Source organism: Homalodisca vitripennis, chromosome 6, assembly GCF_021130785.1.
Source record: "Homalodisca vitripennis isolate AUS2020 chromosome 6, UT_GWSS_2.1, whole genome shotgun sequence".
NCBI classification, from domain to species: Eukaryota; Metazoa; Arthropoda; class Insecta; order Hemiptera; family Cicadellidae; genus Homalodisca; species Homalodisca vitripennis.
In genome coordinates this window covers 85,764,801-85,779,707 of record NC_060212.1, presented here as the reverse complement: position 1 = coordinate 85,779,707, position 14,907 = coordinate 85,764,801, and the positions used below count along the sequence as shown (strand labels likewise).

The 14,907-nt window shown below is 34.1% G+C and overlaps 1 protein-coding gene across 1 annotated transcript in view; it reads left to right on the top strand.

The window, feature by feature from the left end:
• Positions 1 to 1,361: 1,361 nt before the first annotated feature.
• The window catches only part of LOC124364502 (pseudouridine-metabolizing bifunctional protein C1861.05), a 50,654-nt gene continuing 37,108 nt past the window's right edge, over positions 1,362 to 14,907 (top strand). The window contains exons 1-3 of the mRNA XM_046820042.1: positions 1,362 to 1,571; positions 12,367 to 12,546; positions 13,401 to 13,544. Coding sequence (XP_046675998.1) covers positions 12,367 to 12,546; positions 13,401 to 13,544 — 324 coding nt within the window. The 5' untranslated portion in view covers positions 1,362 to 1,571. The remainder of the gene's footprint in view (positions 1,572 to 12,366; positions 12,547 to 13,400; positions 13,545 to 14,907) is intronic.

Sequence of the window (14,907 nt, the reverse complement as noted above, 5' to 3'; positions counted from 1 at the left end):
GAAAATGTTACAAAACAAATAGTAAGAGACAAACAAACTAAACATAACCTTCAAAGATTACATTCGTGTTTACACAGATGGATCCAAATCTGTAGAAGGGTTGGCTCTGCCTTCTGGATACCACAACTTAATATCTCAGCCAAATATACTTTAAATAAGTACTCTTCAAGTTATACTGCGGAGTTAGTAGCAATTTTGAAAAGTATTCAACACATAAGTAATCTAAATAACAACGATTTTATAATCTTAACTGATTCTCAAGCTGCAGTAATAGCCATAGAAAAAAGCATGGAGGGTCGAATAATGATAATCAAAGTATTATTATAACAATAGTTTATGAAATATTAGTGACAAAGAAAAATATCATTATACAGTGGATACCGGGTCACATAGGTATCGCTGGAAACGAAAAAGTGGACAGTTTAGCTAAGGAAGCAATAACAGATGGCATCAGACTAGTAGAATTTAACATACCATTTGACGATTTTAAGGCGTATCAAAAAATACTATACCATGCTAAATTTAATGAATACTTTTTAGGTTCAAATAAAGCAAAATGGTACAAACAAATTGTAGATTCAGTCCCAAAACAAAGTTGGTTCAAAAATGTCAAGTTTAAAAGATGGGAGATAGTTAACCTACTTAGATTAAGAGTTTGGACATGCTAATACAAATAGTAGTCTTTTTACTATAGGTAAGTATTTTACTCCGTTATGCTTAAGATGTACTTTGGGTAATAACGAAACTTTAGAGCATATATTTTTCAGATGCCCGGCAAATGACCATGCTAGAAGCACAAATTTCAAATTAATTAGTAAACAATTTGGGTTAAATAATGTGAACTTATGTAGAGTATTACAAACCAATGATAGTCAAATTTTCAAAGAACTAAATAGTTTTCTACTAGTTGCAATTAAAACGAAGGATATAACTAAACTGAATTATACACAACAGAAATCAACATACTACATACATGTAACCTTGGGGAATAGGCACTTCAACCGAGGCCCTTCCTTTCGGGATAGGAATGCCTGATGGGCCCCTGGCGAGAAGCTCTCCTAACACCCCACCATTCCCTATCTTCCCACCTATGTCTTAGATTCCCAAACTCCCATCTTTTGAGTGACTAACGAAAACACTACAGTACACTACTGAAACATTCATGTATTACCATTAATATCTTCGATTATGTCTATTAGATATACATGTATATGGATTGACTAATACTGCTGAATACCTTATTAACATGACAACCACAGAATAATAGTTATTCGCACATCGAGGCTTCATGGATTCCCCAAAGCCTATTAGCCTTAACGCTAAACAAAAAGATAAAAAAAAAAAAAAAAAAAAAAAAATACTATTTTGTTTACATTTGTGTCGCAGACCGCAGTGATTTGTGATTGTGAATCACTAGTATAATTTTTTTACTATTGTGAACATTGTGATAATTAGTTTGAATATTTTATTGTAACAAATCAAAATATAAATTTACAGGCCTACTAAAGATTTATGACCAACTTCTTTATAAGTCTAAACTGAGCGATAATCATTAAAAGTATCTTTTTAAGGTTAGTTTATTTAAAATTAGGGAAAGTTGCATAGGTATATTTAGTTAATTAATGGTACTGAGGTCTAAATGTTCTCTTTCCACATTCCTTTAAGCTGTGTGATGAGATCAGAACAGTTTTTAGTGAAACAATTGGTGTCCTTAACCTATATTTATATTAGTCCAGTATAAGATTATATAATATATATATCTCTTATCTTCGTTCTTCCCAAAGATAGGCCTTGTCCACATTTTTATAGTTGTGTGATTTTTACAAAATTTTTTATATTTGGGGTAGAGTATGATAAGGGACCTGGTTTTTTATATTGATATTGACAACCGATATTGCTTAATTATAACTATTGATATAATGAGGCGATACTGAGCTTATGGATGACTGCGAAATTAAATTTAAAATTTAGCATATCAGCCAATCTGCTTGCAGATCATCTATGTGAGTATTTGTAAAGAAGAGAAGTACGGTTTTGTAGATGCTTTCAATAACTTCTTAAGTGGTTAATCATTGCTACCCAAGAGAAAACATAAATAGTTCTGCATTTTTCTGTTTTACATGTTTGTTATGTTGTTATCATTTCGTTATTCTATATGAGTTTTTTCCTATATCCAATTCTAATTGTTTGATCGTTATAACTCTTTTTTTGTTAATCATATTTTCACTATGTGTATCATAGTAATTATTTAATTTAATGGTATCAATTTACATTAACGTGACCATGGAAAGGTATGTTCATTTTTTTCCTGAAAACAATATTGAAGAAAACATTCGTCGGCAACGAAAATCAAAGGAGCTACGAATTTTTTAAATCCTCTGAAAACTCCGTTTTTGACAGTTTCCTATAACTCCGCGTCTGCTCAAACTCAGTATAGCCAGATTTTAAAAACCGATTATCATACCAACAACGAGAAATTATCGTACTTTCATATAAAATAATCGTACCAAACACATTTAATGAAAAAGTATGTTCGTATAATAAATTATGTTATAATTAACTTTTGGTTTGTTACTTGTATAAATTTGTCAAAAATCTTTCATGGTACAATAATAACTAAGTACCCATCGTGTATTTTACCGGCACATAAAATCAATGAAATTATCGTACCTCTGACAACACTATCCATATTTGACAGTTTGGTAATACTCCGCGCCTTCTCAAATAAAGAAGGGACGCCATTTTGAACTACTGTTGTTCCTCCACGTCTATTCTTAACCTCCTAGTTCAGTAGTGGTAATGGCACACCTTTGTGTTGGATGTTCGGTATCTCACGTGGAAGCAATTCGTAAAGACGAGTCTGACTAATACGTTAATCCTGTCAACGATGCCTGCCCGCTGCGCACTGCTTGCTCTTTTAGAAAAAAAATTAACTCAAGCTTGCAAAAGTCGAATCCCAGATCACGTGATGCCCCTGCTCCTTAACGCAATAATGTCCGAAAGGCATAAATATAATACAATAATATACTTCCCCCCATTTCATATGCACCTGTGATAATAATACTTGGCTATAAATGCCCAACCCATGACAAAAAGTCCATTTTCCATGGTCAAGCTAATGTAAATAAATACCAATTTAATTTCAAATATGATTGTTATTATGAGTATAGATACAAAACAGCACTTAAAGAAAACAATGAAAAAACCTATCACCATCTTTCATCAGAACATTCAAGGACTATCAAAAAAGGTGGAAAGAATAAACCATCTATTGAGTGACCTACATCCAACCATATTAATACTTACTGAACATGGATTAAACTCAGATAAACTATTACTCACTAAGATTAGTGGTTACAATTTAATTAAACACTACAGTAGAAAAGACCATAGATTTGGGAGGAGTTGCAATCTACATTAAGGAAACAGAAACCGCAAAAACAGAAGCAATCAACATAGCAAACAGTTGTCAAGAACTGGTATGCGAAGCTGCATTAACAAAGGTAAAAATCAAGAAAAAAACTCTCTACATTCTAGGGATTTATCGGACACCAGGAGGACAAGCTAATGTAGCTATCAACATTATATCAGATATACTTACCTCATTTACAGCTGAGGCAAAACTACTTATCTTAATGGGCGACATCAACATAGACAGGCTAACTGTTAACACAAATAATACTATTTTCGAAGATGAACTGCTGGTTTTTGGAGTCAGGCGGCTTCCCCTTCCAGCGACAAGAATTACTAATCATTCTACAACATCAATAGACTGCATCTGTACCAACATACCTGAAGATGCAGTCGACTTTTCAGTGATCCAAGGTGGAATGTCGGATCACACTGGCCAAATCTGTTCTATTGCAGTGGAAAGAGAAGTCTTCCCTAAAAAAGAAGCTACACAAAAAAGAATTTTCTCAATAAAAAACCTTAATAGCTTAAAACAGGAATTCGAAATGGAAAAGTGGGAACTGGTACACAATGCCCCTGATGTTAAGAGGCATACAGAACATTTCAGACAACTGTCAGACAAATATTGGACCATATATGCCCTAGCAAAAAAGTAAGAGCAAAGCCGAGGGGCAGGCTAAAAGTTCAGTATGACCAAGAGTCCAAAATACTAAAAGAAGATTTTCTAATTGCCTTACAAAGATATCAGCTCACCAGAAATGAACATGATAGAACATCCATGGCAGCAAAAAAGAAAGCTTACGATCTCAAGCTTAGGAGTCTCAAACAACATATGGCTGCTAACTACATCACTAACTCTGACAATAAGTCTAAAGCCGTTTGGGACATAATAAACTCAGAAAAGCAAAGTAAGCAACAGAAAGAAAATTCAACACTGAAGATGGAGATAGAAGGAAACATAATAGACAACCCCGCCGAAATAGCCGAACATTTCAACAAATACTTTTCCCAAATAGCAGATTCCACATTAGGCGAAAATAAAGAACATCTGAAATACACAGCCATAACTCATCCGATTTCGCTTCCACAAAGAAATTGTCAATCACTAATTTTAACACCAACAACTGTTAAAGAAGTCTTGGGAGTGATAGCTTCCCTGAAAACTAAATTATCATGTGAAATTGAAGAAATTCCTTCAAAATTAGTAAAACACTGTGCCAAACAACTAGCACCACCACTGGTTACCATAATAAATCAATCGTTTTCCTCAGGCCAGTTTCCATCCCCCTTAAAAATATCAAAAATATACCCAAAGCACAAAAAAGGATCCATCACTAAACCCGAAAATTACCGTCCCATTTCACTAATACCAACTTTCTCAAAAATATTAGAAAAGGTAGCACTCTCAAGAATGTTACAACATCTGGACAGATATAATCTAATAACAACGAACCAACATGGCTATCTCAAAGGACGATCCACCACCACAGCTGTCACTAATCTAATTGAATACATCATAGATAAATTAGAAGACCACAAACACCTATCAGCTGTCCTATTAGACTACAGTAAGGCTTTCGATTGTCTAGATCATGATCTTATCTTGAAAAAGATTTCAGCCCTAGGTTTTGAAGGCTTGGCGAAAGATTGAGTGACTAGCTACCTGAAAGGACGCAAGCAAATAGTTGAGATTCAACAAAATGTAAATGGGAGTAAATGCGTGTATAGATCAAGACAACTCACAGTAAGTAGAGGAGTGCCTCAAGGCTCAGTTTTAGGCCCCTTTTTGTTCTTACTTTTTACAAACGATTTTCCAAGTTTTATCAATGACAATTCTATAGAAACCATTATGTGCGCAGATGACACAACTCTTTTGTTTACAAATAACACAGCACAAAATCTAATTTTGGATATTTCATCAGCAACAGAAAAATCACTCCAATACTGCCTTCAAAACGATCTGGTCATAAATCAATCCAAAACCACCCAGATCAATTTTAGCAGAAGACAAGAGCAGATTCCAAAAATACCTAATATTTTAGTTGAAAAAAGGCAAAACTGCTTGGCTTAACAATTAATGCTGACCTCTCCTGGACAGATCACATACGCGATCTGACCAAAAAACTTTCATCTGGCACTTATGTGGTAAGGCGAATGAAGTGGATAGGAGGTTTGGAGACGGCAAAGACAGCATACTATGCTGTAGTGGAGTCCTACCTCAGATATGGCTTAATTTCATGGGGAGGAACATCTGAAACCAATCTCAACAAAATCCTGATACTCCAGAAAAAAGCTGTAAGGGCACTCTATAGCCTCAGCCCTAGGGAAAGCTGCAGAGAAGCTTTCAAATCCCTGCAGCTTCTTACTGTCATAGCACTATACATCCATGCAGTCGTCATCTACACCAGCCAGATGGACCTTCCTAGAAATGAAAATGCTCACTCATACCACACCAGACGAGCAACGGACTACATTCTCCCTGTACACCACACATCGCAATTCAGCAAAAAACCTTCTTACATTGGATGCAAAATCATTAATACACTACCACCAAATCTCAAGAACATGAAAGGGAACGAACTGAAAAGACATTTTCGAGACTGGCTGATGGAACTGGCTGTATATTCATTGAAGGAGTTCTTCGATCTTCTATAAATACCACATCAATATTTGTAAAGCAAGAAATATTAATCTAAGTTTTTGTTATTATCTACTATTGACGCAATTGTATTTCTTAAAGAAACAACAAATAAAGAATATTGTCTATTATCTATTGTCTATAGATATGTTGATAGACTTGTATTTAATATAATATTAAATATCTATGATTATACTAATTGAAAAAAACCGGGTCCGCTTATCGTACTCTACCTTATATCTGTCCCAAGTAAACTTTAACTTTTGTATCCCTCAACTTGTATTTGAGAGATTGAAAATCCCTGTCGTAATGACATGACATGCTACTTTATAAGGTAGTTTAAGTACTTGCCTGGGCTGCTGTATAATAAGCGGCCACCAACCCAATCGGACTACCCAGCAGGGATCACTTCTGGCTGGTTTATAACTTCCAGTTGAACCCACCACTGGGCACAGCAAATACCGATGTGTCACTTTAATTTGGGCAACCTTATGGATGTCCAGGAACCAGGATGCACATCACTAACCGCAAATGTCGAAATTCTGGGGTTCATGGGCAATTTAATAGGTCTAGTCTACTGTGAAAGATGACTGTTGAAGTTGGCAGGGTTTGTTCCCTAACCTCAGAGATTCTTGCTAGCCTCAACAAGGGTATGCCACCCCTGCCTGCTTTGGCTGGAGAGGCTGGTTCAGAGCTGGCCTCCCCTTCTTCTGGGGAGACATGACTTTGAGATGTAGTGCCCTAATTCTTCCTCGTGGATCTCAATAGAAGGTGACCCCCACTCCCTAATATCCTGTCACTCCGGAAGCAGCGTAAAGGTTCTTACAGGACTAAGTGCAATTTATAAGCTTCTTGTTCTAAGAGGACAAAAAAAAGAAAGAAACCCAATCGGATGATGAGTACCGAATGACCCAAATCGTCGACATTCATGACCATACAAAAGACTGAAAGAAAATTGTCGGACCAAATAACATAATAGATATTTCAAGGAACAATATGGTTTTACTAGTTTCAATCTTAGAAATTAATGTATAAATATTAATGTAATGTACAACTTAAAATATAATATATAATTATAACAAAACAATAATATTGAATTAACTTTCAAGGATAAACGGGACTGCTTGTGAAACAAAGAAGACACGTATGTCACTGTTATTGCCGCCATTAGTCAATAACGAAACACATGATTTTAATTGATTTCCAAATACGATTTTACTTTGAATTAGTTTTGAGTGATATTGTCGAAATAAATTAAGTTTTATGCTTATAAAATCGTATTAAAGTGAAGCTATACTTTTATATGTAAAATATTATCTTCTTGGGCAGCTAACAAGAAAAAGGAAACTACATAATTATATCGACAGTTCCTTAGATGTACATAAAATAATTTAACTTTACTTAAACAACGTTTGAGCAGTGTAGTACTAACAATTACTTTAGCCAGTCTGAAATGGTATCCTGCTGCAGGTACTGATGCCGTCAAATGCACATTCATTAATTAAAAATTCATGGTTTGTTAGATTTCAACTAAAATAGTACACGATTTTTCATTATATTTACAATACCAAATATAGAATGTTCAAAAAGTCTTCTCAAGATCGTTTTTAGATTCGTGTTTGTTCTTATATTTCTTGCAGTGAAACACTTTTTGATTTCTTCCTTTAATTCTAGTTTTCATTTCGTCAATACAAACTTAATAATTTGTATTTAAAGGAGCAAGGTACCTAAGGAACTTGTAACCATTTAAAAAATTGCTCAGTATTTATAAAAACATTTTGAGCCAATATCTGCATATTCATCGCCATTGTTATTTTTGTTGTCACTAGCCTTCTCCTACGTAAACGAAAAAACAACAGCTGGTAATTACGTCTATAGCAACAGCTGGTAATTACGTCTATAGCAACAGCTGGTAATTACGTCACTAGTCTAGATAAAGAAAGTTTGCAATGATTATTTATGAATATCTAAAGGTCAAATGTCGTATATGATAGTATCGATATTTAAAACTGATAGTCTAATCGTAATCTGAGTGTGTTGATGGCTGTTTATTATACTGTAGCTCTTCTTGCCTGGTAACAGTTAAGATTAGACTTCGATTTAATAGGTACCTCTAAATAACCAATAAATAGTTATTACCTTGATTATCTTCCTGATCGTATGTATCACTTTTACCATGAACCACATGCAGGTTTCATCTCTTTCGCAGGCTATCACAGACACTAATAAAGTTTTCGCACTCCTAATGCCTTACTCTTGAGCTTTCTTAAAATCTGAAAGCTGTCGTGAGGTGAACACCGTAATCCATATTCTACATTTACCTGATGAGATCCAAACATATTGAAACGGTTTTGGTCTTAGCACCACATATTTTCTAGTGTCAACAACGATTTTCTTGACACTCTTGCTAAGACTTTGTAGTGGCAGAGAGGGAAACAAATAACTGCTATTCGTAAATGGTTCAAACCATTAAGTGAATTTAGCTCTGAACCGAAATGTTAGACGAATGACTGTGTACGCACAAAAGAGATCCTAGTTAAACAGGTTCTTCTACATGCCACCATACAATGTAAGTAAATCATATACTTTCATGAGTGGGTATCTAAAAAAGATGGAGGCGTTATGAGTGTGCAACATCTTAGTCATCATTGAAAGTAAGTGATGCAATAAACAGATGAACAGGTTACAAGATATTCTTTGTTTACGAAAGCAAAAGTTGAATGTAGAATACAGATTTCGGTGTTCACCTCACGACAGCTTTCAGATTTATTCGGATGACTATAAAAAGTGATGGTAAATGTACTTGTTTTAAAAGAAAGATAAAAGAGTTTTTGGTAGGATTAACTTAGTATTCTTTAGAAGAATTTGAACACTTTCCCTTAGGACCTTAATATTACATTTTGTAATAGTAAGTGCATACGGTTTAATACTTGTTATGTATCAGTTAAAAATTAAATTATAAACTTTACATTACAATTATATATTGTAATTTGACTACTTTTTTCATTAAACTTACACTATTTGATGTACAAAATGTGCAAATGAATGAATAAAGATTATTTTGATTTGATTTGATAATGCTACTATAGTTTCAGCTTTATATATATGTTTCTTTTTTGCTAAAACCCAATATATAAGCAATTATATAGCCAATTGGTGGGTTAAATTAATTTTGTAGATAAATATACATACAAGTATTCTGAATTATCTTGTATTATTACTACCTGACGATATTACTAACAGATATTTAAACTGCCTTATTGGTCATGGACTTGTACAATGTGTGGACAAAGTGACTCGGGTGACGGAGCACAGCACGACCTGCCTGGACCACGTGTTTGTGAGATACAACGACATGCAGAGTGTGCAGGCCGCCGTGCTGCACACCGCCGTCACTGACCACTACAGCACCGGCCTCAGGATCACAGTCCATGCGACTGCCACTGACACACCACTAGCACCGATTACGTATACTGACGAAAAACTGTTTACCGAGTGTCTTATCACCTCAAACTGGGATCCCGTCCTGAATTGTTATGATGTCAACGAATGTTCAGCCAATTTTTCGGGCGCGATTACTGAATCTTTATCTATCGCTAAAAAAGAAATAAAACATCCCACAACACGGAAGAAAAAACTTAAGCCATGGATTTCCAATGACTTAGTAAACTTGATTCGTAAAAGGGATAAAATTAGTAAAATCTTAAAAAAACAAACTTTTAATCGTAAACTTAGAACTTATTATAATATGTTAAGACGTGATTTAAGCAACTCAATCAAATCTACAAAGCGGGATTACTATAGAATGAAATTAAATGACTGTAGAAAAAATGGTAAATTGTTTTGGGGAATTATTAACGAATTAATTGGGAGGAATAAATGTAGAGATAACTTTCCTATTCAAAGATTTCTACCAGGTGCACCTATGATGAGCAAGGAGGTTTTAAAACAGGTTGCCAATGATTTCAATGATTTTTTTTCGGCTGTTGCCAAAACCCTGGCCGACGAGATTGATTCAGGGGGGGATCCAGTGGTACGTGACTCTGATTACTGGCTGAACACTGAATTCTCACTACAGACTGTGAGTGAACATGACGTAATACGCCAGGTCAATGGCCTGAGGGGTGGATCCGCACCGGGGATGGACGGGGTCTCGGCTAACCTTTTCAAGGCTAATATCCATGTTATTTCTCAACAGTTAACACATTTAATTAACTGAAGTATCTCAACTGGTGTATTTCCCGATAATTTTAAGCTAGCAAAAATCTTTCCTCTTTTCAAATCTAATGAATTTACAAACAAACAAAAACAACTTCCGTCCCATCTCATTTTAAGCGTTTTCTGTAAGGTTTTAGAACGAATAGTTAAGGATCAACTCGTCTCATTTTTACAAAACCATAACATTTTAAGTGAGTGTCAGTATGGATTTAGGCCAGACAAAAGTATCAATGACGCATTATTTGATATCAACAGAGATTTAAACAAAAGTATTTCAAAAAATAATAGGTGCATGCTTGTTTTTTTGGATTTAAAAAAAGCATTCGACTCTGTGGATCGCACTATTTTGTTAACAAAATTAGAAATGATAGGAGTCCGCGGCATTGCGCTAGCGTGGTTCCGCAGCTACCTGAGCGAGAGGCGACAGGTTGTGTCCATCTGCGGAGAGAACAGTGATCCTCAAAATGTGGATTATGGTGTGATTCAAGGTAGTACATTGGGACCTATTTTGTTTTTGATATATATATAAACAATATTTCTAAACTAAATCTGTATGGAAAACTCTTTTTGTTTGCGGATGACAGCTTAATTTTTATTTCTGGTAACAATTGGATGGAAGTACAGGAAAAGGCTACAAACGACTTAATGATTTTGAAAAAATGGTTAGATCAAAATTTTCTCTCACTAAATATATCTAAGACAAAATTTCTACCTATTTCATTGAACAATAATTCAGATTACAATTTAAATAGTTTGAGAATTCATCAATGCGGCAATTCTGCAAATTTAACATGTGGATGTAAAAGTATTGAACGTGTTACAAGTTACAAATTTCTAGGTGTAATTTTTTCGATCATCGCCTTAAATGGTCTGATCATATAGCCTATATTCAAGCAAAAGTAAGAAAATATATTTTCGCTTTCAGAAGATTAAGTGATGTTTTAAATGAAAAGGAAATTAAAATAACGTATTGCGCTTATGTCCAATCTCTTCTTACATTTGGTAACATTGCTTGGGGCGGCGCATTAAAATCAGTTTTGGAGCCCCTTTACATAACACAAAATGTATCTTAAAAGCAGGATTAAGGAAAAATAAGCGTTATCCTACTGACACTCTTTTTCACGAATCTTCACTCCTTTCCTTGCGACAGTTGTACATAAAGCATCTTTTAATTCATATTTATAAATATTACAACATAATTTTCCCAGAAACATCACATTCTTATAATACCAGGCATGCAGTTAATGTCGGTATACCTGTTACAAGGTTAGTTAAATCATTTTCAATAACAAATTCCTTTTATATTTCCCATGTATTGTTCAGAAACATTTGCAAAAACTTCAGTCACTTCAAATTATTCGAATCAACTTCAATTTCAATTTTGAAGAAAAACGTTAATTTTTTCCTTCTACAGATTGGCCTTGAGGGAGCCGAGGCCCTAATCTTATCAGAATATGGGCGGGCTTGACCTTGGTCCTTTCTCTCACCCCTCCCCCCTCCGATATCATCTGTCATTCATCTACATTTCAAAGTGATAACTATTTCAAATAAATTATATATACATTTTTTGGTCGGTTTGTTTAATTTAATTTATTATTGTTATTGTTGCTCGTTCGTTTGCGTCTGAACCATACCCGGCAAAACAAACTAACTTCAATTTCTGTAAAAGATAGCGTCTCTAGCCTACGCACAGGCTGCTTGCCCATGTAGGCTAATTTCCAACAAATATATATTTAGAAATTACAATGTTTTAAAATTTCATTGTTAACAAAAATTTGCAAACCCATTTTTAATCTCTGTACCTATATGAAGATTGTGGAAATAAATTTATATTTCATTTCATTAACTTTAAATTGAATATGAAACAACAAACTTGGAGAATTTGTAAGACTTTTAGGAGTCAACTTTCAAGAACAAAACCTGTACACCTTCTGTGTCCATTTCATGTCTGTTGGAGTGAATCAAACTATTATCCACTAATACTTGTTTACATTTTAGCTTGCTTTCATAAGACATATGTTACTAACGCTAGATAATTTTGAAAGGTTGTATGCACAATTACACTCGGTTAGTAACCATTATAAGTTTGTTTATTCCAGATGATAGTAAGGAAGCTCCACAGGCTGGCGAGATGTATAGAGGTCAGTCAAGAGGTGAAAAGTGCCCTGGATGCCAGGAGACCTGTAGTGGCCCTAGAGAGCACAATAATTACTCATGGAATGCCGTACCCCCACAATGAAGAGACAGCGCTTCAGGTAGAAAACATCATACGGGAACAAGTAAGTTCAACAAAAATTGTAATCCTTTCAGTGAAACAGAAAGTATATTACTGAGAAAAAGATATGTTTATAAGTTTCACTTGCCATTAGAAGCATGGTGGACACTATGCTTACTCTGCTGCAGAACTGGTTGAAACTGGACTAACTTTTGTCTGCAATTAGCATTAAATTGTATTCAAAAAATGGTCTAGGTTTATAAGGCAGTATTTTCTATTGTATGGTCTCCGAAACAAATAGAATTAATTGAAATCTCCATTTAAAATCAGTAGCTTGATCAAGTTAATTTTTGTTAAATTTCTTGGAAGTTGGCTCTTTTGGGATTGCCTTGAGGACTATCTCCATGTGTTATTGTAGTAGGGATATACTTTTGATTTTTTATCATGGTCATCTTGAGTTACTTTTGCAGCAAGGAGTCATCTTTTGAGGACTGTCTTTTGGGGAGATGCGTACGATGTAAATATGTAGGTCCCTCTTTTACAAATATGGAATCATGATAGTGACAAGGCTGGTTAAAGTATGAGACCTTTATGTGTATAAAGAACAATTTATTCAGCAGTTTATTACAAATGTTGCATACAATTGCAACACCTTTGTTATCACTGGTCTTGGTAAAAGAGCTTTTGAGGAGGGGGACTGTATCGTCTTTGTAATTCTATTTACAAAATGCTCCCCTATGAGGAGAGCAAGTTATTTGTTTTCAAAACAAAGTTAAAAGAATTTCGTATAAATGTTGACTATGATAAAGATCAAGAGTCACTGATCTCTATTATTAATAAAGTGGTTTTAATTAGGCTTTGTCTGTAGTAAACCTGAAATGTTAATGTATTTAAAGTACATTATGCAAATGTTTACAGAATGCTGTTCCTGCTACAATCGCAGTTATTAAAGGCAAACTAAAAGTAGGTTTGACACCACAAGAAATACGTTTTCTTGCCTCTTCCAAAAAAGATGATGTTATTAAAACCTCCAGAAGAGATCTAGCTTATATCCTCAGTAAGGTATGTGTCCAATTATAAACCTTGGTTGTAAAATTTATTATTATTTTGAATTTAGTAGTTTAAAGCTACAACAAAGTACATAAGCAAAAAGTATATACACTAAAGTGTGAATGTAATATATGTGTAAGAAGAATAAATGAGTATGAAAATGAGTTCAAAAGTACGTTATTATTTACTAGTCAATGCCTGTCTCAAATTTTCCAACTTGCCAATGCAAAAAGGTAGCCGTACAAAATATGATACAAATTTGCACTTGATTCAATTTGATTTGACATTAACCCCTTATCGGTTTTATTTTGTACCTAACATTATGTTGTTTTGCTGAATTTTTGCTATATTCTCACACAAACAGCTTTTTAGAGTTTAGATATATTCTTTTTTATGCAGAATTGTTGTTATTTTGTATATATCGTCCACTAAGTCACGATCACTGTCTGTGTCCATGCCGTCATTACGCAAATGAAGCCAATCTTCTATGTGTACGTCAGATATGTCCATGGTACAACGAACACTAGAAATAAATCTGTAGGACAGCTGATATGCAAAACATGTAGCTGTACTGTGCAACTACAGCGAACTCACCAATGTGCGAACACTCATGACAGAGGACTAATGAAGTGCTTACATATAGTAGAAAATGCCATAACTACTTGTGTAATGTGCGGTTACCATAGAAATGCTTCTTGCGCAATATTACAGTAGATAACGGAATAAAACAGGAACAATATAATAATGCGTAGTATTACATCAGTAGCACACTTTTACATAATCACTATGAACATAATATTATGTCAAAACCATGAGGGGTTACTAGCCAAAATTATAGATTCAACCATTTAATTAAAGTTGATACTTAATAATAATAATAATAATAAGACATTGCAATGTTAATTTATAAAGTTTTAAACGTTCATATTACCTTGAACAAAGAGGAAATGTAGTTTAATTTTTTTTAACATAAAGTTTGCGTTAAATATACATGAGTGAACTTTGATATGCATTTAGGCTGTCTTTAAAAAAATGTAAACTTTACAAAAACTATTTCTACAGTGTTCGACCAAACTATATGAAATGAAATAATGAAATCAGTAATACTAATAAACTACTGTAAGGTAATATACGAGGACAAGGGTTCTAACTGACAGGTACAGTTTAACTGCCTTTGATAGTTCAGCTTTAAATTGAAATTTAACTCACATAGCGTAAATTTAAGTGCTTTACAGCATATTATGATTCCATTAGGTAGTAATTGTTTCTTTATTTAAATTTTATCAGTAAATTTTTGATATTTTCTGTAAAATATGTGTGTTGTTAAGGTTAAATGTGAAACAAAGATTTAAAAAAGATGTTTCCAAAGTATTTA